This window comes from Hetaerina americana, unplaced genomic scaffold, assembly GCF_022747635.1.
Source record: "Hetaerina americana unplaced genomic scaffold, ioHetAmer1.1.p SCAF_6, whole genome shotgun sequence".
Lineage (NCBI taxonomy): Eukaryota > Metazoa > Arthropoda > Insecta > Odonata > Calopterygidae > Hetaerina > Hetaerina americana.
Genome location: NW_027287205.1, coordinates 79,898,484 through 79,924,058, shown reverse-complemented (window position 1 = coordinate 79,924,058; position 25,575 = coordinate 79,898,484). Strand labels below are relative to the sequence as shown.

Below are 25,575 nucleotides of genomic sequence, written 5' to 3'. Positions count from 1 at the left end.
TGCAATGGAGGAATAAGTATGGGGTGACCAAGTTACACTTCATCCACTAGGTTTTTACAAGATGGACACAAATGTACACACGAAATAAACTCATGAAGAGTGCATGGAATATAAACAATCACTGTTGTTGGATTTCGGAACGCATTCACGAGTCTAACAAATCAGATTGTTTTCAATACGCTCCCAATCCCTTCCTCCGCATTCAATCTTTCCTCTCTCCTCTTTACATTATCGCGTTTCACTTTGCGTGGGCGGTGGAGAAAGTCTCTTTTCCGGCAATCAACAACGATGCGGGATGTTTTCGCGTTTTCGGTGAATAATAAACAGATTATTCTGAGTTTATTACATATTGTTTACCAAGGATAGCGCATGTATTCTTGGAAAAAAACAGTCGCCGTTCGCCGTGTAAATACAAGATAAATGAGAGTCAGGCTATTTTCATTCGAACGGAAAAACCTTTTTTATGTTCAAATAATAATACAGTATTTTCCTCGTACACATAGGTATTCCCAGCGGAAATTTGAATAGAATCGCTAGGGATATGATCTTGTTCAATTTGATATGACTGGTTAGACATCGATCAGGGGGTACAAAAAGAGGGACAACGCCTTAGTCAAGGTGTAGGATTGATTCCTCATATCAAGTCTGAGGTGCGTAAAAGACGCTGATCGCAACTCCCCCAGCACTGCTTATGGCCTTTATGACGTTCGAAATTAGAATCATTAATTCCACCCAATTAATTCTATCAAATGTCTTCTTTAAGTCTAGAAAACAAACAAATATATCCTGATTGTACTCCATGTTCCTCTCTATTAGTGGTTTCATCTGCCTTGACACTTTTTTGTGTCATTACGCGTGCCTCTCCCATTTCTGAACCCAATCCGATTATCTCCAAAGTACTCATTTGCCCGGCTCTCCATCCTCTTACTTATAATCCTGAGAATCACTTTGGCTGCGTGCAAAATCAGACCAATCGCTCTGTAGTCCTCACATATGGCTGTAACACAGGTCTGACAAAATCTTCTGGCCTGATTCCTCCCTCATAAATGCTCCGAATTAGTCAATAAAACCCTACCTCCCACATATACGTAAACCTTAAAGTTGCTCCTTGCGAATGTTGCCTACTCCTACGGCATTATTTGATTTTAATTCCCTTTTTATCTCGCCATCGAATAAGCCTGGACCTAAGCCATCCTTTTACACATCATATTCTCTTCATGTTTAAACTTACATTAATGCTGGCGTAATATCTTTGCAGTATATCTTCTGTACAGGTATGTATTCTTGTCATTTCTCTTGAATCTTCCCTGGTTCAATTAATAAAATTCCAGACTTATCTTTCAATATTTGCACTGACTTTCTTTTCTTACTTCCTGAAAGTCCTTTCAGCTACCTATAGAGTGCACCAATTTTACTTTTCATTTGTAAACAATCCAGCTTCCTCAAGGGAGAGAAGTCTTCCCCGATGAAGACGCTTGGCCACCGAAAACTCGGAATACGTGTGAGTTTCATTTGTGTGTGCTTATCTGTGTCTGTGTTTTTGTTTGCTAGCTGTATCTCGCCCTTTATATGTATATGTATGTGTGTATATATATATATAATATATAATAATTTACATATATCTATGCATAATATATGCATATATATTATATACAGATATATTTATATTATTATATTTTATATTATATATATAAGGTAATCTACTGGTTAAGGTAGGTTTTGGATGGGCACAACTACCAAATGAATATCTCCTAGCAAAACTCAATAGAGCATCCTTCTCTTTAACAAGTCCCTCTTCATTTCTGTATACTTCATTCATCTCTTCATTCCATCCAACATCCCTATCTTATTCCTGCCATTTCTTCGTTTGCCTAACATTCTCCGCTCCATTACAGTCTTCAACATCCTACTTCCGACTTTTATGTTCTTCATCCATTTTTCCTGCCTCCTTTGGTTTTCTCCCAAATAATCCCCTCTCCTCACCCACCATGTCTAGCACTTCCTCGTTTGTTTGCCTTTCGGTGGAATTCACCTTCTCCATCCTTCTCCAAACCCACATTTCAAAAGCCTCTAGTCTATGTCTATCATCCTACTTCAGCGACAATTTTTCTGCGCCGTACATAATTCAAAGCAAAGTTTTTACGAGTCTTTTCTTAATATTCTTAATCAACGTCCATGTCATTAACTCCCTCCTTCTTGTGAAAATCTTTTTGCCTAGTGCAAGTCTTCTCCTTACATTCCTACTACTTTGACGGTTTGGGTCCAAAACACCTCCTAGAAACTGAAACTGTTTCCCTTGCTCTAGTTTCTGCCCTCCTATTTTAATGATAGGCGTGGCCTTTCTCTTTCTGCAGAATCGCATAAAATGTGCTTTATTTATATTGATTCTCATCCCATATCTGTCGCACTGGATTTCCAATTCACTCAACAATGCTTACAACCCCTAGACTGACAAACTAGAGCATGGTCATCAGCAAATGTAACTAATTTGACGTATTCCCCAACCGGGGGAATTCGTAAAATTAGTTACGTTTCCTACCTCATTCCTACCTCCGGTTCTTGCGGATTAGCCTCCCGTCTCTCCAATCTATTCCTACTTTATTCATATTAGTAATGTATTAGTTTTTCCCAATTCACTCTATCAAACGCCTTATCAAAATCTACGAAACAGGCAAATACGAGAGTTACGCTACCTGCTAGATCTGAATCCATACTATCCTCTTTATCTCATTTTTTCTCTGTGATTTATGTAACTAGCCAATTATTTTTACTGAGAAATCAGAAGTAGAACATACTTACAACGTTGAAATGGCAGACATTGTTGGAGAAGTATAAAGTAGCGATTTGAGCAGTGAATACCTATACAGAATCAGCTACGATTTCATAAGTTATGCAATATGTGGGTCATTATTTATTTGAAGGTGTGTAGGAATGTGTAGGTATTAACAGCCGTTTAATAACAACTAAATCATATTTTTTCTTTAGATAAAAGAGATGCATCGAAGTATAATGTGACTGCATTAAGGTTAAGGAATAAAGGATTGCACACAACGCAGTCACTCGTAGTAGGCATGTTCATTGAACAGTAACTCTGACTTTATTGTCGGTGACCCACGTAACCTTGACGACCAAGTACAAAGAGTCAATCGCGATCATAAAAATAGTGGGTAAGCAAGCAAAATTAATCTATCATGGAGCAGATGTGGCGCATACAACGAAGAAAAGTGGCTCGAAATTATTAATACCCCGACGAACTTCTTAGTACGTAAGATCGCACCGGCATTCTTTAGAACGAGCAAGTTTAATCTTATATCCGAGGAAGCAGTGTACTCTATGTATTTGCAACAAACACGCCAGAAAAAATCTCAAACGATGAAAAAATTGAAGGAATCGGGAACACTAAAGTTATTTTTAATAGAAACGAAATCCGTGAGATAGATCAAAGAAAAACCTTAACGGATGTCTGGTCAAAAAGGGGAATTTTTAAACGTGCTCTTGTACAGAATTTAAAATTTAAATTTCCAGATGAAACAAAACTTTGAAATGAATATGGCTTTCACTTCTTCCTGTAATTTATTTTTTGACTTAATTGAAAATAAACTATTGGGGCGATTCGTGGCAAAAATTTCGATTTCGGGTACACACTACCGAAAAGACTAAGTTTATGGATTTTTATATCAAAAACCCTCTTTGACGATAAAAATTATAATTTTTCCTGTGACAGAGCGCTCTAGGCATTAAATATATTAAGAAGGCATTCCAAAATATATTAAGTTATTTTGAATTTTTTTACACCTACAGAATCAGGTTAGAAACACACTACAAGCAGTTTTAGCGTCGAACAAACTTCGTCGAAAACAAATGTGAATGGGATTTTCTCACCTCTGTCACGCCATTCCTCCACCTCGTAATCTCCTCTCGCAGCTCCGTTCTTCATTGTGTCCGATTTTCTGTGATTTTCCCATATTCGGTGGCCTTTCCCTTTTCCTTTGGCTGTGGAAAAAATGAATATCGTATTAACAGCATAGGGAAGAGTAATACATGTTATACTTTCACTGGTGACCCACTCTAATGGATTCACCTCCGATTTGCTTTGTTTTGTGGATGACAGATTAATCTGGCTATTTGCATCCAGTTTTCAAAGGGTATCGGTACGGTGACTTCCAACCCAGAGGGCCCGGGTTCGAATTCTGGCGGCATCGAATATTTTTTAGTGGTATCTCGATCCCTGCTTGAGGTATTTTGAGTGAGTACACCGTCCGTCGGAAGGGACGTAAAACTGCGGACCCCTTAGCGCCTCTCGATGAGAGTAGGCCAATGCCGACGCCGGGTTTCTCTCCACCCTTCATTCATTCAAGAGAAAACCCCTTACTATTACATCAGAAAAAAATAACCCCAAAAAATGAGAAATGAAAAATATTTAAAAAGTATGAGTTTACTGATCAAAAAAATAAACCTGTCTTTGCTACCAATGATCCAAACATTGGAAAAAATACATAGGTTTTATATGCGCATTGATCCGTATTGGAGGGGTGGTGTTATCGGTGTTTGACAAAACAAAGAGGACGAAGAAGATGTTTGGGGACCACAATCTAATCTCTTTCCCCTTCGGCAGAGTTAGGGGGTGCAGTCGTAAGGCGGGGAATGAGGGTGCCAGGGTTCCTTTCTTCTGCAAGCTACAATCGCTCCCCTGGAACATGGGAGATATTGAAGCATAGTTAAAATGAAACCTGGTTGAAACAATTTTCCCAATACCCAACAAGATAAAGTTTGCAGGATTTCATTCTTGCAATTTGCACGAAAGACACAAGAAGCAATGGGAAAAAATAAGGGAATAGGAATGAATGAGAAGTGGGAAACTTATAATTGCTGTTTTCAAATAGATAGATATATAGATAGATTTATTCACCATAGAAAAATACATAATTGTATGGGCTTTTTTAAGATTTAGTTACCTTTATAGGTGCATTAACATATATACAAATTCATAGGAATAATAATGTACATGAAATATATGAGTATTAAAGATTTTAAAAACAGAACTCCCTAAATTGGCTCTTTCTATGTACTCTTGGACGCCATAAAAAACATTATTTACCAAGAAATCTTTTAACATTTTTTTGAATTCATTTTCTTGGGGGAGTATTCGTTTTAACTCTTCAGGAAGTCGATTAAACAGCAGTCTTCCTGAAACTTCTGGGTTTTTTTGTAGTGCTGCTACTCTGCAATGGCCATTATTAAGATTAGCCTCACCCCTGGTGTCGTACTTGTGAACATCCCTATTTCTGACCAGTGAAGGGGTTTCGGTGCAGGCATACAAAATCGCATTATAAATATATAGATACAGGGAATGGTCATGATGTTGTGACGTTTGAAATACTCTCGGCAGGATTTTCTTGCATTTAGTGTAAATGTAACCCTTAACGCCCGTTTTTAAGTGTGATTGTTCTATTGATGTTTCCATGAGCTGACCTCTTCCCTGAAATATAGCTTGTAGGAGCGGGGCGAGTTTAAATCTCACTAAAGATTGCCTAAATCGTTATTGAGCCATTTTCTTGTCTTAGTATTCGTGGATATATCACAAAGTTACTCTGAATTTTCTTTTATAAATAGTTAATACATATCGCTTTACGTCGCCACTTTTTCAAATGAGCGAATCAAAAAAAGCCTCATTTTAGGTTATTTTAAGGGACTTGAATTCATTTATTTCCAGGCTGCCCTTTTCTTTCATGTTTTTCTATACGTAAATCGCTTCATACACTCTTCTCTGTTCCTGAGACTGCTGACATTCCTTGTTTTGTGAGTCTCGCCGGCCACATTCTTACAGGCATTCCCTTTCTCTCAAACTAATTTCTCTTTTCTAATATCTGTTCGGTGATTAGACTCTCATACCTTTTTTCAATTTGACACAAACAGCGTGGCATAATAATGCATATCACCACGGCATTATACTTTAATATTATGCCTATCGATCACGGCTCATTTCATTCCACATTCATTTGATGACACATTCATCAATTACTCTAGTTTATCACCAAAATTTATTAAGTATAGGGTATTTTCTTAATGATATGTAACTACCGCATCTTCTTTCACATATATCCTTATCCTGGTATACAAAAGTTTCACTTACATACACTATACACTTACATACACATATCTAACAATCCGATTAATAATTAACTTTCCCTCCGAACTATCCCTCCCTACAAGTCTTTTAAAACAATTTTTCAATGCCTTACTCATTTATAATCCTTCAAAATTCTATTTGAATTAATTGAAACCAATAAATATTTTTGACTCTCCTTCTCATAACAAACTCTTATTAAACTCCTGGAAATGCTCCCACCGTCCCTAAGTGCGCAATAATTCCATAAAATATCAACCCTTCTATTCTTTATTTCATTCATTTCACTCACCCCTCCTTGCTCTGCCATTTTATCCATTCCCAAAACAACTTCTTCCCCCTCTTTCGAATTGAGTCTGTGTTTTAACATTTTTCGCCGTAGGTATTCTTTACTTAAATTTTTCACATTTTCTCATGAAGTTTCTATCTCTTCTTTTCAAGATTATGCGCTACCTTTCGAGATTCCATTCCCATTCAGCTGGCATCAACCTTTTTCATGCACGTCTCTTTCTCTGCACTCAAAGAATCTTTCACTTCTTCTCTCAGTCAGGTTTCAACTTTCATTTTTTTTTCCCAGCAAACTTCATTCCTACACATACCTTCGGGTAATTCAACAATGCCTCTTTTGCAACACCCCCTCAAACATCATCCGAACTTCTTTTTTTGGATTTACTCTTTTTTCTATTCCGCTTGTTTCTAGTTTAGTCTTTCCTCTCGCATTTAATTATAACATTTTCTTACTTTTATTCAATTATGAACTTTTCCATTTTCCATTTTTTCATACTTCAGTCATACTTGCTCGTACCTGCCTCCTTCCCACTTCCCACGCTCGAAACTAACAAGTATTACGTTGCAATTATGGTGACTCTTTGAATCTTTTAGCCATATGCTTTAATTGATCTGCAAGCATAAATTCAGATATTTGCACAAGGAAGGAAAATGCCTACTTGCCTCCCGAAGTGCAACGTTTCTCTTAACACGAGGTGTGTTCAATAAATAAGTGGAATTTGAATTATATGGAAAGAAATGTATTAATTAATCTAAAATTTATATCAATGTTTTCCCTTTGAAGTAGTCCCCATTAGATATTATACCACTAACAAGATTTGTATAAAATGTATGGGTAAAAATGCTTTCCAGACGCATGCATGACCGTCAGTTAAGTACGAGTATCATATGCGAATGATCCCAGATTGAATTGGCATTGATAAGATGGATGTGCATTCCATTTCTACTGAAAGTTCGTAGATTAAAATTGGGCGATGCGAAATATCTGTGATAAATTCGACCCAAAGGTGTTGACGGATGACCAAGAGCAGAGTCAAATATTTGCTTGCAAAGACCTTCTGCAACGACATCGCGACAATTCCCCAACCCCTTTACAGTCCCGACTTGGCACCAGCAGACTATTTTCTATTCCCATAAGTGAAACCCTCCCTCAAAGGGCACCACCATGAGACCCTAACTGCCATCAAAGAAGCTTGCAGCTGTACCCTTTAGGACCTTCCGGAATCCGCCCACCAGGGAGCCTCGGAGTCGAAGAAAAGACGCTGGAAAAAGTGTATAGACGCTCAAGGGATGTAGTTCGAAGGATTTTGAGGCGTTTTAGCCATGTCTGAAATAAATATATTTTTCCGAAACTTTTTCTTATACTTTTTTTGCAAACAATGTATACCAGCGATTTTTGTATTCATTGAAACATCTCTGGAACTAGATCTTTAGTATAGCTTTCAGCTCTCTCAGCGATGCGTTTTTAATCACATCTATGGTTGTAAAACGACACCCCTTTGGGATTTTCTTTATTTTTGGTAACAGAAGAAAGTCAAACGGGGCAATTCCTGGCGAATATGGAGGCTGGGACATCATTACAGTACTGTTTTTTACCAAAATTCACGAAAAACATGCAGTGAGAAGTGTGAGGACATGTATTGTCGTGGTGGGGCAAAAGTCATAAATTGTTTCACCATAAATATAGATGTTGCTTTGTATTGCTTCTCGTAAACAACGTTGAACTTGTAAGTAAAACTATTTATTGATCGTTTGACCTTTTAGTGTTTTACCTTTTTCTAACTTTTTGAACACACCTCGCACCATCTAAGCCTTATGTTTTATCACCTTTCAACATTTGCATTAGTCTTAAAACATCAATTTCGGTTACATTCATTTTTCTTTCATCGTCACCCTGCAATTTCCTTAGCTCATTTTCGATTTCCCAATTCTCTCATTAAACTTCTCAAAATATCTCCACCATTTTTCTCTATACCTACACTTTCATTCCATTCCGTACATAAATACTCCTTCATTCCATGTCTATTCCCCATTTATCACCTCTCGTTACCCTTGTGTTCTTCACTAAAGCTCTGCATCTCATTGAATATATTTAAACCAGAAACGCTCGTCTCTTCATCATGCACACTAATGAATATAATTGCTACTAAATCATTTGTTTGAGGCAAATAATCTTTTTTTCCTAGTTCACGCTCGACGAGTTTTCTCCATTACCTATCATTCAGGGTAACCGAATGGTCCTACCGTTTTTATAGAGTTATCACTTTCAAAACTAGTCCAAACATTCATGCCGTCCATTGATATAATTCTTTGACCGTGGTCACACCCTTTCAAGACTCCTCTCATTTTCCCAGTAACTCGCCCTTAACTCTTTCACCATCGTCATCCTCTGAGGCATAACAAATTGCAATACGAAATCTGATTTCATCTTTCATACGAACTCAATGCAGCGTAGTCCTAGAACATTCTCCTGTTTACTGATATGAATCTTAGCCCTCTTATCCTGGGTCTAGCCTTACACTCCAACTGCCGTGTACGTACACCATCAATAACTCTCGACCACAATGTCGAACTATTCCCGTCAATTTCAATGATTCCAGGTAAACTATTAATCAGCCTACTAAAGAGTGTACGAAGAACACCTTCGTTGAATCTTTTCAATGCCATCATTACTGCCGCAGTAAATGTCGATCATGATCGTACATTTTTCATACTCTTGGCCTGGGACGAAGGTGAGAGGGAGTGCGGGTGAGGGGGGGAGGGAGGGAGACGTATGCTGGGGAGATGGAGTAAAACAGGCCAACTTTTTGAATCTGGTGAAAAATAACCGAAGGAGACGTATTAAGGTGGCGAGGAGGAGAAGGAGGAGAGTTTTGCCCGAGAGAGAGAGAGAGGGAGAGGAAGAAATGGGGAAGAGAAGGGTGAGAGCTTGGCGGCGGGGTTGGGAGGGGAAAGGAGAAGAAAAAAAATGAGGGATATCATCCGTAAGGATAGGGAGAACGTGAGGTTGAGTTGGCGTGAGACGTTGTCGAGGGGTTGGGAGGGAGGGGGCGGTGTGGCGTTGTGGGAGGGAGTTTCGTGGGTGTTGGGAGAGGCATTAGAGAAGGGTAAGGCAGGTTGCTTTTGGCATTGGGAAAACTCAAGAGCCCCACGGCCTCTGGTGTGCGTATATACGTGAGTAACGGGTTTGGATGATCCAGGTGGGAGGAAAAACTTTTCCCTCCATCCCTTCCCTCACAACCTCCTTTTCCACACCTCCGGCACCCTCAATCCAACCCCAAAAAGCTTCCCCTAAGGGGGGTTGGGTCTCCTAGGCTGTGTTTTGTTTCTCTTCACGCCAGCGTCTTTTTTTTATTCTCTCCACCCACAATGTTTCAGGAGTGTGAGAAAGGGGGTGGGGGTGGGGGTTAGTGAAGGGGAAAAGGATATCCTCCTATTTTTATTTTTTATTCTTTTTATTCCTCCGTGGCGGGAAGTGAGCGGTTTGGTTGGCCGGAAGGGCATGGAGTTGGGGAGGGTGGGAGGATGGATTGGGTCGAAGTTTTTATCCTACCCGAAGAGGGTGATTGGGGTTGAGGGCGAAGGTTTTAGGGATGAAGGCGGGGATGGTGGTGGGGGAGGGAGGGGAGGTTGGAGGATGGAAGGATCTGGACTACGTCGGTCGAGTCGAAGACACAAATCGGGCTAGAGGTGAAAGATTATGGGCGCGTGGTCCCGAGTGTGTTCTTCCTGAGTGATCGACCCGTTAAACAGAAATCATTAAGCTCTCAAAGCTCAGGTACCAGCTAATAATCGTAAGATTAATTTATTCAACAGTGGAGAAGATACTGGGAAGTTTACGTGTGGAATACAATGTTAAACACACGTTCAAGTGAGAATTATGAACTTCTGTGTGAATAGATTGCGAATGACGACTGCAGCGGTGATGACAGGGAACAAGAAATCAAAAGGAAATTTGTTTTTGATCTATTCGCCGCTTTAGCTTTGTTTACCGTTGTAATTACTTGACATCGAAAGTTGGATGGCTGCGTGAATAAAAATAGAGAAGTTTATTTATAATCTTAATGATACTCTTTTCTGCTACTTCTGAAGTTGGATAACCGTATGAATAAGATTAAAGTTATGTTTTAATGATCTGATTGATGCTTTTCTATTTTATTCATAAGCGTTTGACCTCAGAACGTCCAATGACTATACACATTATTGGCTCATATTTCATCTGTAGTTAAAATACGTTTAGGTTATTTCGGAAATAAGATGGGTTCTAAGCTTGCTTATATTTATGTTACTAATGCGTAGTTGTTCATATAGTCGGTGTATGTCAGTGTTTGGAAACAATTCTCTCCAATATTATAAGCTGCAGAGGTGTATAGAGACCTTTAGCAATTAAAGTGTATAGTATACCATTAGTTTATTGTAACGAAGCAAGTTATTCTAAACGGGAATTTCTAATTTTTAAAATTGAACTCCGCGACACAAAACTACTACTCAGAAAAGAATACTATAGTTGAATGCCTCCGTTTCCTTTTTATACCGCTCTATGCTCAGAGTGCGCCGGTGGGCAGTTAGTTCTCTTAATGACGTTCTTGTTCATAAAAAGTCGTTCCATGCCGGCTTTCCTTTCTTGCTAGGTTAAGATTTCATATTTAACTCCTAGTTTTAATTTTCTTCTTCTCGCAAGCCACACTTTCACCTCAGCCATGTTTCTTTCTTCAATGCCATGCGTTTCTTATGCACAATGACCGGTAAAGGTGGGACTTCACTCACCGAGACGGTTCATACTTGCCCGTTTGGGCAGTCAATGAACATTTCGGACTCTTTGATTAATAGGCAATTAATCCACTCAGAAACGCGGGAAATTCTTGAAGTAATTCATGAAATTCGACTGGAACACGGTTTTCTCATTTAAATAGATTTTTATCGATTAAGTAATTTTGAAAATTTCCCTTGAAGTACCTACGTAAATGAATTTAAATCATAAAATCGTGCTACGATCATGTAGTAATTTATTTACTGCGTTTAGGAAATACTTCAATTGAAGCAGATGGCTAATGAAGGATTTAGTTAATCAATTATGACAACTTGTACATTCAGCTGAGATAGAACTTACTGTGGTTGACTTATTTAAAAGTAACAAGTATTTTTCTTTAGAAAGTTATACATGCGATTAAGCCACTAATTGAGGGCATGTTCACCATTTACTGATACCTTCTACTGGAGGAGAGAATTGATGGCAGGGATCTTGAGTAAGGATATTAAGAAAAGGCTCGTTAAGACTTTGATATGGAGCATGGAGCGCGGAAGCATGGTCATTGAAGCAGGGTGATAGGCTTAGATTGAAGGTTTTTGAAATGTGTGTGTGGAGAAGGTGAATTGGACAGAGAGGAAAGCAAATAAGGAAGGGCTAGGCTTGAAGGGGAAGGAGGGGGATTTGTTGGAAGAAATCATTAAGAGGCAGAAAAAATAGATGTAAAACCATATTGATCGACAGTGGGATGTTGAAGACTATGATAGAGGGGAAAATGTTAGGCAAACAAAGAAGGGGCAAGAAAAGGACGTGGATGTTGGATGAATCGAAGGGTGAAAGGAAGCATACACATTTGAAGATGCAGTTATTGTAGAATAAGATGCCAGGTTGTGTTTTGCTAGGAGAGACAAGGGGAAAGTTGCTGTGCTGTTTGGAAGCTTGTATTTATCCAATACCTACTACAATCGGTAGAATACCTCATAGGAGGGCAATAATACTTATACAACACCTGTAATTGCCCTCGAGGTCCACATAATCGTAACAAATATTTGCGATAACTTATTATTTGATTCCCCTTCCTCTGTGTTCACAATAATTTCTCTTTTTGCCCTCACAATTCCGTGGGAAGTGGTACCTCGGTTGATTAGAGGGTTTAGCTACTTTTCAGTGTTTGAAAGTGGGCTAAAATTTGGCCTGTGTGCTGTCTTTGACTGAGTTCACTAATTAAATAAGTACATACCAATATATAATGTAACTTCGGGTGAAACTTAATGGTAATATAGACAAAAATATTGGAACACCTAATCTGAATGTGCCATTTTCAGACGCCGCTTAGCACAAAAACCATTTTTTTAGTCGATCTCTTCGATTTATTTTTGCCAATGATAGCCTTTAACATCTTGAGCTAGGTTAGTTTGGTCAGAGATGAACTTTTAACCTAATGAAACACTCAGGAAAACTGATTAGTTAACATCTATCTAAAATATTCCGTCTGGCCTGTTATTTTTTCCATGCTTACCACTAACAGTTACGCTATCGACATTAACTCCGTGGCCAACGGTAGCATACGTTTATTTGCCGACGTTGCCGTGATTAACAGGGATATACGTAGTCTAAAGATAAGGTAGTTTTAGCATATTGCCTAAATACTATACAATTTTCTTGCGAAATTTTCCAATTAGAGTTAAACTAATAAAACTGCATAGTGATGAATTTTTGTAAAAAAGTAGTTCCCTTCCGAGCGTCTACGGTATTAGGAAAATCGTTATAGAAAGTGTAGGATTAAATATTTGATCATTGCGCTCTCCTTGCGGAATTATATACGGGAAATATGTGGACATGCTAACAAAAATTAAGATTTATCAGAAGAATATCGGGGAAATGCGACGGGAATGTCAAAGGGAAATTCTATGTGTTGCTGGCTAGGCCTTATTTAGAAAATGCTGCTAGTATATGGGATCCTTATGAAGTTGGATTCATTGCCGAATCGCGATGTTGCAGTGGCTATCGTACTGGCTTCCCCCCAGAGGGTTTATCAGTGGTATTTCGATCCCTACTTGAGTTGCTTTGTGGAGGGCACTTTAAGTGAGTACGCCGTCCGTCGGATGGGACGTTAAGCTGCGGACCCCTTGGCGCTTTTCGTAAAGAGCAGGCTAATGCCGACGCCGGGTTTCTCTCCACCCTTCATCCTTTCCTGTCCATCCCCTATGGCGCAAATGACCTCAGCTGTCGGTCGCTTCCCCTAAATACTAATACGTGCAGTGTAGGAGGAGTTACATTTGTAAATTATAAAAATGTAGTTAGATTCAAATTATTAGAATGGCTCAGAATCACCCCCAGAGGGAAGATTAAAGGCACAGATTAAATCTCTCGCATGAAAGTAATAGGAAAGATGTTTCTTTAGGGATGGCGTTGAAAATGTATTATTTTACCCATCGTACTACGATAGGCGAGATCATGTCAATAAAACTAGAAAAATTAAGTGGAGAACAGATAGATTGGAGACATCGTTTTTCCCATGAACGGTAAGAGTGATGCCTTGAATAACATTTTTTTTAGAGGGGGCGGAAGTGTTTTGGGTCAAAATTAGTCTAGTGTGTAACCAATCTCTGCCACACACCCTGGCGGTGGCTTACGGGTATTGTTTAAGAACAATAAAAGTAATAATAACATAATAATAAACCGCAGCCTTGAACTCTCGCATTGATATGTTAGCTGAGAATAAAACTGATCGTGGACTGAGCTGTACGGAGTTGACGTTAACAGCGATATGCTAGGCAAATTTATTGTTCTATGACTACTATCTGGCCAGGCTAAACATAAAATTACGGAAGTTTCTTCACGCATCTTTGTCTGAAATACCTGGATTTCAAATTGAGCACGGCACAACGCATTTTTGACCAATAAAACTTTTGTTAGCTACTAAGTTATCATTTAATTACCCTCATCTATGATTTTTCCGAAGTAAAACCTTCATCAATTTCGTTTACTTCAATATGGAGAGGCTATGATAAAGCACTAAGCGCACAGGAAAGTATTCGTTCTTACTAGGGAATTTTTCCTTTAGGTTTAAAATTTAAATTTTTTAGGTGCAAGCAATTTGCCTTCCTCCCATAAGGAATAGAAGTTAGATAGGACGATCACTTTTAATAGCTGGCATTAAATATATGCTCAGTTGATCGGAAAATAAAATTATTTTAATATAAGATTATAATATTTACAACCAGCTCCTGTGATTAAATTTTGGTCATTTCATGTCAACAGGATTTGACGGAGGATTTTGTTGCGTTTTGTCGGCATTGTGTACAAGTGGTTATTCATTGTAAATATCCCCAAAGGACAAAAAGGTTTGGGCAGCGCTAAACAGAGGTCATTAGAAGGTTAAGACACGCCATGTTATAGAAGAGACCACAAATGTGGTAAAACAAGTGCTTTCGTCACGACAACGCTCCGGCGCACACTTAATTGATTGTTACCGAGTTTTTGGCCAAAAACAGCGGACCGGTGATCCTCCCAGCCACTCTAATCTCCGATTCTTGCTCCAGGGGAGTTTTTCCTATTTCCTTAAGTTGAAATCTACCTCGACAAGGCGCCAATACAAAACTATTGGAGAAATGTAAGAAAACTGTACCTCACGCTTAAAGGTTATCCCTAAAGAAGCCTTCCAGGCGACTGCCGAAAGCTGGAAAAACGTTGAGAGCGTTGTATTGGCAGCCAAGGGCTGAATTTTGAAGGTGATTAGCATGGTTAAAGGGTAACTAATAATATTAAGCGTCTATTCAAACAGTCTCGCCTTCTTTTGAACATTCCTTGGATTTTTGCGACGCAGGAAGTTCAGGAGATCAGTATTACGAGAATGGGGTGTAACCGAATTGTTACCGTCGGAAGTTTTAGTGCGTAGAAATGTAGAATTTAGAAATGTAGTGGCGTAAGGGTTTAAACCATCTCTGGATTTGGAATCAGGACGAAGACCGCAACGGTATCGGACAAATATGCTCGGGTTACTCGCGAACCGTGGTCAGTTCCGCGAATTCTCGGGCCGAGTCGAAGGAGGAGTGAAAGTCGTCGGTTTGGATTGGCCACACGAGTAGTCGTGAGGAGTTGGTCAGGGGAAAGCTTTGAGGAGGTGGTGTCTGTGATGGGGCGGGGGGGGGCAGAGGGACACCCCACCCACCTCCCGGCGCCCGCTCCCAGGTGTACCACCTCCGAGCGTGCTTCCCCTGGACGTCGCAGGGATTTCGGTCGCCCGCTGTGTGAGGATGGGGTGATTATAAGGGCGCGGAGGATTTTGAGGGAAGTGACCCAAAGGGTGGAAGGAGAGGTTTGAAGTGTTGGGGTGGAAGGGGGAGGACGTTATACCCGAGCGGACCTTTTATAGTGAAGTGGATACAGGATGAGTGGTGGTGGGAGAGGAAAATTTCGCAGTGAAATGGATGAAGGTGGTACTCTTGCATTAATCCTTTTCCTAGGAAACAAGTTGATTTTTTCAATTCCAACCATACCTCCCCTCTATTATATTTCTGAGAGTTGTCGGCGACTGTTTGCACTTTCCACGCCATCTCCTGCTAAAAGATGCTGTTCTCTTAGATAAAAACAGGAAAAATAAAAAAAAATATTAGCAAGCTGCTAGAGGTACTCGGGGTCTCTTGATTTATTTATTAAAAACACATATTTACTACAATATGTATGAAATAATACTTTAGATAGTTAGATTGTTGGATCTGATGGTTCAGATAATATTCCTACTCCTCAGCCATCCATCATCTAGGTCTAGTTAAATTCATCAGTTTTGATTTATTTTTAAAGGTATCCATCTGATGGGATGTCAAACTACGAACCCTCTTGGTACCATTTCTAAAAGAGTCTATCTTTCTCTGTTCTTTCTAGAATAAATTTTCTTATTCCCCTGAATGCTCCGACATCTCCTGAAGGCACAAATTACGTCTACTGTTAGTGATTTTTCCCAATAATCGCTGCATACCGCTAAATATAATGAACAAATATTGAACTTAAAGATGACATAAATTTAAATACTTTGCAAAACGCCTTAGTTATTCATTTAAAAATATCTAAGCAAAATCTCGAAATTCTCAATCAATTTCAATGCCATTTCAGTCGAAGTTACCAAAGGTGAATCCCCTTTGGACCACTTTCTTTTTGCAAGATGTTAAGTTTGGCTTTATGGATTGGTAACAATGAACACGGACATCTTTGTGAAATTTAAAAAGACGTAAAGAATAGCTAAATTTATTTTAATTAATATATAATTTACTTTTTAAAGAAAAAAAGAAAAGGTATTCACGATCAAGGTTGGTCTTTAAACGCTGACGAACTCCAAACTCCTGAACGGAATGACTGAAAAATATTTTCTTTGCCTTTAATACTTTACCTCCACCGTATTCAAATGCAAATGATTCATACTTCGCTTAAAGGCTAAGATCATTGCTTGCCGATGGCTTTTCACGGGTTTTCTCTAACGTAATTCGAATGCTTAAAGTATTTCATTTCTTACGTGTCTTAACTTTCCGACTTTGGAAGGTGTCCACCTCACGAAGATTTCGCCTAAGAAAGATTTCTTTGTGTCAGAAACATTCCTAGATTTCATAGATCAATGGCGCGACCCGAACACACCGGTGTTAGAGTTGGAGGTGGGAGCAGAGTCTTTTGATTGTAGTATATTTATCCTTTCACTTAATTTGACGCACCTGCAATAGTTTACTCTGCCCCAGGTTGTGCGTAGCGAGAGAGAATATTTTCTCTTCGCCCACTCGCTGGCGGGGTTATGCGGTTCCAACTGGAGTGGATGGGGAGGGGGAACTGCTTGCAGCGGCTGTCGAAAGGGTGGGCGCACCACTGGGATCGACGAGTTATCAGAGCTGAATACAGTTTCCATGTCCAACGAGAGGAAATATGCCGAAGACCAAACTATTTACGGTAAATTGACTTAGGAGTTGTTTCCTCTAAAGTTCGCGATAAACTGATTTATGCCGGAAACACTAAAAAAAAGGGTAGCGCTTAATATCTGCGGAAGTTTACCATAAGATAAATTAATAAATGAAGGATGTCTGAAATTGAGAAACAGAAGGTGTGTGTAAGTGACTCATAAGAGAAAAGTTTGCGCCAAATTATTTGAAACGTCTGAAATTAGAATTTGATTATACGAGGCACTGAAATTAAATAAGATTAAACGAGGCGCTGAATTAAAGCAAGCATGGAAACTCAAAAAAACATATCTGCTGTATAATAACGAACGTATGAAGGTAAATAAAATATAAATGCTGAGTTTTGTTTTCATTTTGTTTAGGTTTTCAGCTGCTAATTGTTTTTGGACTAATATTTTCAAAATAAATATAGACTTATAGAGCTTAAAGTTTTCTCCCACATGAAGTTGCCGTCACATGATAGTAGGAACCGAAAGGAGTACATGACATTTAGAAATTTTCGTGGAGCGACTCAGCTGATGGCTACAATAGTAATTATTGTAGAATTACAGATGATAAGGATGACATGTTTCAGAAAAGATATTTTCTAATTCGCACACATTTAATTTATCGAGGGATAGATATTATTAAACTTTTAAAAAAATCCCAAAAATTCGGTTTCTTTGTTTTATTAATGGAATTTCAACTGATTCTTCATTTTAAAAACCTTTGTTTTACTTGGTTATGATTACTCCAAGACAAATATCCATGGCAACGGTTATCAACAAATACAGAATCCCAAATAAGCAAAATGCCGGGTTTCAGAAACACTATTTTCTACACACAGCTTCACATTAGTATTAACATAACGCACCCCATAATTCAAATTTAAAATACTCTATCCTAGGATTTATGGTTTAATTGCCATGAAAAATATTTGGGTGAATACAATAACCTAGCGTCGTGCGAGAGAAAATTTTAAAAGGCAATTATGAAGTATCTAATTCCTCCATGTATCTTTTTTGCAATAATAATTAATCCTGCGTCCGCTACCAATATTGATTTCTAAAAATTATTCAGTCATGCATTGTTTTATAAACGTCCTTTGTTCTAATTTTTATTACTTATTGACCTTTAAGTTAATTCTCATAAACCAAATATACCCATGACTCTATGGTTCCATACCTTCCTTTCAAACTAATTACCGTTCTCTCGCATATATTTTTGGTGAATTGACTCAAATTCATTCCCTCGATGCAATCAAATTAATGGAGGACATTTCTTTCTAATACGTCGATCATCGGAGAGTCCAAACCAAAATATATTACGATTCACTCGTTCCTCACACAATCACTTCTTTTGTTACCACAATAATTTATAAAGTACTTCGGTTTCACTGTATTTAATCAGCATTCATTACCATCCCAATATTTCTATGTTTTTCTTCAATGCATTGCTTTTAAGAGCATTTCACTTAATCAAGTAATTCGGGCGATCATAAATTTTGGTGAATTATTTAACCGCTCATTCACTTAAACTTCTCTCAAAATTTTTCGGAAATTCTCTCTGTGTACTCATGTCTTATAAAAATCTTTAATGGCATAATACATCTACTTTTTTACTTCCATTAATTTATCAGGTACTTGTTTAAGTATAAAAATATAATCTGTTCCTAGCCTGCCAAGCATTAAAGAGTATTTGAATCCTCTCATTTTGTAATGCAAATATCTATTATTTTGTATTACCTTGTATATTACCTTTTAAATTTTAAAATAGCACTAACAATAATTTCAAATATAACCACACAAAATACTAATTCCTTTCTTATTCCTGTGTCCATCTAACTCTCTTTCCCTTATTACAAATATATTAATTAGTATTTAATTATCTCATTATTTTATCTCAAGTAAAGTTTGTCGTCATGTATTGAACAATTCGGGAAGAAGGAGGAAAGTAACTCACCCCTCGTTTAAGCATTTTGCTAAATATACGTATGTACTATGTACGCTGCAGATTTTTCATAATTATAGATTCTTAAAACAATTTCATTTTCACTTATTCACAACATCCTTGCGTTCATGTTCATTAACCAAGTCACCATTTGAGCTGAATTTCATGCTCCAAACCCCTATTATACAACTCCTTAAAAATCCTAAGTCACCAACTCCGCATTAATTCTATACAAATTTACCACTTATTGTATTCACTCCAGTGCCTTCCCATTGTTTTGGCATTTTTATCCATCAAAGAGCTTTTTATTTTCATCAATTTCATTCACCAATTTTCCCTGCTTTTTCCAATCTCTTCTTTCGTCATTTTCTTTCACGGAATATTAGCATTCATTCCTTTTCTCTTTGTGCAACTCCTCATTTCGGCTTAACTTATTTAAGTCTGGTTTCTTTCAAAGAAGCGAAACAAACCACGAGTTGAGGTAAATTCAAATTACACCGTCAAGATATCATAACCTGACGATAGTGTATTAATATTCTTCGGTATCAAACATACATTTAATGTTCTACCTTTTCACATGGTGATACGTAGTGTATAAGTATTTAATTATTTTATTTTAAATATTTATGAAGTGATCAATGAAGTGAAGTTAACAAATTCGCTGTCAGGCCTGAGCCACCATGACACTTTCTTCGCAGCGTACCAGGAATAGCAATACTTTTTGGCTATTTTATAAAAAATTGGACCTATCATTGTATTAAATAGAGATACAAAAGTAAGCATGCTTGTAAATATAACTTCCTGTGACAGAGAATAGTATGTTGAGTAGAAAAGGCAGGAAAGGAATAGACAAGTTGGTTGGAAGGAAGATATGGCAGGAGTTATGTGAGGAATAGCTTTAATAGAGGGTATTTATTCAGATTTGTGTTAGATGAGGCTTGAATGTGTATCAGAGCCATCAATTATTTATTTTGACCCGCAGATTAGTATTATTAATAGTTGGAAGTTTTACAGTAGCATATAATTTTATCCTCCAAGTAATAGAGGGGGGAGGGTCGTCAATGTCCTCGTCGGAAGGTGGTGGCTGATTTAGTTTATTGCTCTGGGGATTTTCGCCCCTCTGCGGAACCTAATATTTCTCAAATTAGCATTTCATTGATTCCGGAAAGAATCCGATTAGTGCGGACAGACCACCACATATTCCGTTGAGCACAATGGCACCAGTGGATCCGAGCACAAACCCGAGCCCAAACGTCGACACTGCTGAGCGGTCGTGAGCTCACTTCCACGCTCGAGTCCCCGGCACAAACAAGGGGCCGAGGAAATCCCCATCCCGCCTCAATCCCATCCCCAGCCCCCCCCCTCCTCACCCTCCCCCAAAACCTCGCTGCAACTTCGCCCACCCTCGGGAGGAAGGTGGAAATACATATATAACTCGAACCACTTCCAACCCTCAATCCGCCTGGAGAGGGCGGCAGTCGTAAGGGTGCGGGAGAACAGGGGGTGGGTGCGGGAGGACGAGGGGAGGGGTTTGATGGGGAGAGAGGTGGTCGGAGAGGGGTCAGGAGGGAGGGGGGACGCAGGGCCGGGCATGACAGACGGCAGCACATGACCAGAAACCAGAATGTTGCGTCGCATCTAGTTTTATCGCGTCTGCCGTGAAGGGCAAGACTGGGCTTGGGGGTGGAATTCCCAAGGAGGAGCCAGAAAATGTACGGGGGTGGGGGGGAGGGGGATGCGTTACCGTGGGGTTGAAAAGGAAAAGGGGGGAGGGTAGGTTGGGCAAGGGGGAGAAATAAAGAGTGAGACGGTTAGGGTGGGGGGAATAGGAAAGGTAAGAGGATAGAAAGAGAGGCTGCCTCGTCTTCCTCAGATCAATTATGGTGATTGGATTCACTCGTCGTGTCAGAGGGGAACGGAGGCAAAGGGGAGGAGGGTGAGGGAAAAGAGCGAACCTGACGGCGAAGGGTTGAGAAGTCGGCCCCGGGAGCGTCCTTTAGGGTGGGGATCGCGAGGACCGTGGGAAAGAGGAGGAGGGTGAAGTCTGGAAGTAGTGTGTGGGAATGAGAGTTGGAAAGAGAAAGATGGAGAGAGAGGGAGAGGAAAGAAAGAGAGGAGGGCATGGGGGAAAAGGAGAAATGCGTTCCGGAATGGGTGAGAGGGATGGCGAGTGAAGGAGGGCGCTGGAGAAAGGGGTGAAGAATGTTTGGGGATAGGTGATGAAAGGAAGGGAGAGTGTGAGGGGACGAAGCAGTAAACAGGGGAGGACGGATGTGGAGAATACAAGAGGGATGTAGGCGCAAAACAAAGGAAAGGACAAGTTGGATGGCGAGCGAAGGGAAGGACTGAGATTCTAAATTTTAAAAAAAGTTTTGATTTTATTGTTGGAATAATAGGCGACCAGTCTTTGATTAAAAAAATATCCCCTACGCTGAAGTGCATTTTGAGTGATGAAAGAAAATGAATTTATTTAAGTTAACCTTAGAATACTTTTAGTCCTCGGAAATACTTAAGTTGGTCACTCAAATGGGTGTTCGACCGGCGTAAGAAATACATTATTAGATTAAGGAATTCGGCAAACGTGTTCTATAAATTGATTGAGCTTAAAAAAATCTATGCAAACAGCTTCGACATTATTGAGAGATGAAGTTCGGAAAAATATTTAGTTATTTAAGTGATACTAATTCAATGTAACATAATTAGTAAAGTAATACGTAGTCCAGCTGTAAAAAAGTGGGTCTGCAGATAAATAATAATTGGAACTCTTCTTAAATTTAAATTTAATGCGATGAAATTCACTTGATAAGGATAAGTGAGCACATTTATTTTCCCGTCGAATTTTCTGTTGAACCTGAGTGAAAATTGAAATTAAATCTTAAATATTTGCGAACTCTCTCAATTTTCTATGTCGTATCCCAGTATACAGGTAACTTTAAATCATTTATGTCTACTTAAATATCTTAATTCTATTCGCGTTAAACATATTTCTATTGCATTCCCTGCAAATGAAAATATAGTAATGACAATTTAGAGCTTGAATTTAAGTTCTCTTAAATCAAAGAATATGAAATTACCAAAGTATATCAGTTCACACTCAGAGAAACAGTGTACTCATTGGTGAATTATCACGCCTTTCTTGAGTTTCTTCTAATATGACCTAGAATTCGTCTAAACCAGCGTAATCGTATTTATTTTATTGACTTAGTCATTTGTTAATATAAATTCCTGCAAGCATTTATGTTTATTTAACGGAAAAATACATTTGCAGAATTGGTGAATTTTCAAGTTACAACTTTAATGAACATGACCCTCTCCAATGTCCATATCGTACTTCAGGTTATTGTAAACGACACTTAAGCCCAGTTTAACAATGTCTTTAGCTTTAGCTAAACTTCGAGATCAGCGAAAAATCAAATTTTATAAAATAATAAGGTTTCTCATCTCATCATTGAATGTCAGCATTGTAGCCGTAGTAACACTGCCAGTTAGTGAGTATTTTAACGGTAAATTTCAAGCTTAATAGGCAGATGTCAAATAGTTTTGGCCCTAACCTCAGGATAAAGTTAACATTCAGTTAAAAAAATCGTTATAAAAATTGGTCTTAAAGCTCTTGGGTACAATTCAAACGAAAAACTATTTATGAAGAGCATGCCGAAAGTAAAGTGAAGATTCGATTATGAAGAAATATTGGAGTTAAATAAGCAAATCGGAGTCGTCAAAGTCGTCGAAAGAAACGTGGAGGAGCAATAGTGAGGAGTGTGTAGGAAGGGAAAGTAATAAAGGTAGGCAGAGAAAGAGAAAGATAGGGAGAGCATTGGAGGGCGAATTGGAAAAAATGGCAGGGGCAGGGTCTATTGTGGTATGTTCTAGAGGGAGAGATACATGCTATTGGAGGCAGGATTGGAATCCCTTCATTAGTACCTTGGAATATTTTCTCTAGGATTAAAGAAAAGGAGGAAGGGAATAAAACACGTTAAGTTGGGGATACATCATAGTCTCATATATATATATATATATATATATATATATATATATATATATATATATATATATTTTTTTTTTAAGGTAATCTACCGGTTAAAGTAGGTTTTTGGATGGACACAACTACCAAGCAAATATTTTATTACTCCTAACGAAACACAAAATCCATCATTCTGCTCTATATCAGGTCCTTCTTCATCTCTGAGTACTTTCTTCCTCCCTTCATCCCGTCCAACATCCCTATCCTGTTCCTTCCCTTTCCTCTTTTGCCCAACATTCTACCCTCTAATGTGATGGACAATATATATATATATATATATATATATATATATATATATATATATATATATATATATATATATATATATATATATATATATATATATGAGACTGGAAATCGCTCTGTAGCGCTGTCACAGTAAAAATACGAAATTGTCGTAAATCTATCTTACGAAGGTGTGGAAATCTATTGGTTCGGGTGAACCTTTCTTTTGCAGAGAGCCTGGGATACTGACTTGAATGATACCTCAGGCCGTCATCAATTGGTGAAATATAAGATTTAATAAAATATAATACAATTAACAAGTAAATAACAATGAACATAATCTGTGAAATTTTCTGGGTGACTTCGTGTACCCTTTTATCAGAAAAAACGCAGTGGAAAGAGTGTAGATGTTTCAATACTTGCAGTGTTTCAGAATGATAGTAATTACGACTTGATTGATAGCCGTTAATGAGGAGAAGCAAATCTTGTCATTGCTTAATATACTGCCATTCTCGGTTAGGCCCTCTGGTTTAAAGGAAGAGGATACTTTAAGATGTCTGAAAACACGTATTTCGCATGAAATTGGAGCTTCTGGATTTTTCCAAGTTCTGTGTATGACTGAGGAAAGGGACAATGTGACGGATAAAAGGTTCGGAAAGGGAGCGTGCGGGAAGGATGGATGAAAACAAAATCTAAAACACGAGAGGAATGAGGAAGAGAGGGGACAAACTCCAGAAACTAAAAGAGAAGGTGTAAGTGGAGGAAATTGAAACATAAAACATAGAAGGGCCGGTTCTAATGCAGGAGTCCAGTTCGGAATTCAATTACAGGGACTCAAAATACGCTCTTCGGTCATGAATTGACTTTAAAAACATTCCCGTTGTCGGATTTCATACGGCCAAGAGTAATGTATTTACAAGAGGAGGAGGGACACTGCGTGCTTACCTTTCTTTTTGTGAGTGCTCACTGTAGCTGGAGAGGTCGGCGCCACTGTGGTTGTGGTCGTTGTTGGTGGGGCAGGTATTTCTGAAAAATGAATGTTCAAGAATTTTATTTCGGTGCAATTCCAAAGTGATTATGCAGGCATATGAAAATAAAATTTTCCTAACAATCAAATACACGGAAACATTAAAATATGATAGGCACACTTACCCTGATTAAAAATACTAACTAGTTCATGATTTGACGTGGAACAGCTTCATTAAACACTTAAACAACTTGCATGGAATGAAATGCATTTAAGCAAGCGTTAAATACTACCATACTATCTTGGTTATTTAAGCTTTATTGTTTTGTATGAAGACGAGGATTAGACGTAATGCACTTTCGAATACTGTGATAATAGGGAGCAGTTAAGGCTAGTGCGGTACAGGTATGAATACAAGAGGTATTGAGGACGATATGAAGTGGGTTGTATACCATTGGCAGATGAAGAAGCGAGTGAAAATATTGGAGGAAAGGTATTCACTCTCTAAATAAGTATTTTGGAACCTCACAATACAGTAAAGGGATGAACAAACACTAGTCCACGGCGAAGCCCAAAACCCACCCCTTTAATCCATACTACAATAAATTAAAAATAAAATCAATGCAAATGAGAAGTACAATCTATATATATATATATATATATATATATATATATATATATATATATATATATATATATATATATATATGTGTGTGTGTGTGTGTGTGTGTGTGTGTGTGAATAGCGTAAATTAAGCATTAATTCTCGGACATTCATAACAACATACGTACTTTAATTTTACTTTTCTACCACATTCCTAGAGGATTACTAACGCTGACAATTAGGGGGTTCTCTATTGCAGCGCACATTTTAACAGTTCGCAGCGAGCTAAGTAGAAGAACCGCAGTCTGCGCACTGCACTGTATGATGCGTACTGATTGGAGGGACGTTTTGAATCCAAGATGGTGGCTCCAGCCGTGCCCACACCACGCTAGGCCGAAACGTAAGGCAGTTTCTTGACAGCATTAAATCCTCCATGTAATAAACCCATCACCAAACGTTCGTTACTAACGATTTGAATTATCTTTGATACATTATACAGAGTCCTCTACAAAAGTAAAGAGTATTCGCTGGGAAAAAAGGTTTTATTGATCGTACTTGTACAAATGCTTAACACCCTTTAAAATACTCTCCATCTGCATCAATACACTTGCGGAGACGTAATGAAAGATCTGGTGCTTTCCCGGCGTATTAGTTGGGTGAATTCTTCTCGGGTCTTCCACCGGGTCAATGGCTCCATAGCTGCCGACGTTTCGATTCCCGACTCGG

General features: G+C 38.5%; 1 protein-coding gene across 1 annotated transcript in view; it reads right to left on the bottom strand.

The window, feature by feature from the left end:
* LOC139695169 (lachesin-like) overlaps window positions 1-25,575 on the bottom strand; it is a 160,606-nt gene that overhangs the window by 8,176 nt on the left and 126,855 nt on the right. The window contains exons 7-8 of the mRNA XM_071593835.1: window positions 24,225-24,305; window positions 3,883-3,993 (exon numbers count right to left, since the gene is read on the bottom strand). Coding sequence (XP_071449936.1) covers window positions 3,883-3,993; window positions 24,225-24,305 — 192 coding nt within the window. The remainder of the gene's footprint in view (window positions 1-3,882; window positions 3,994-24,224; window positions 24,306-25,575) is intronic.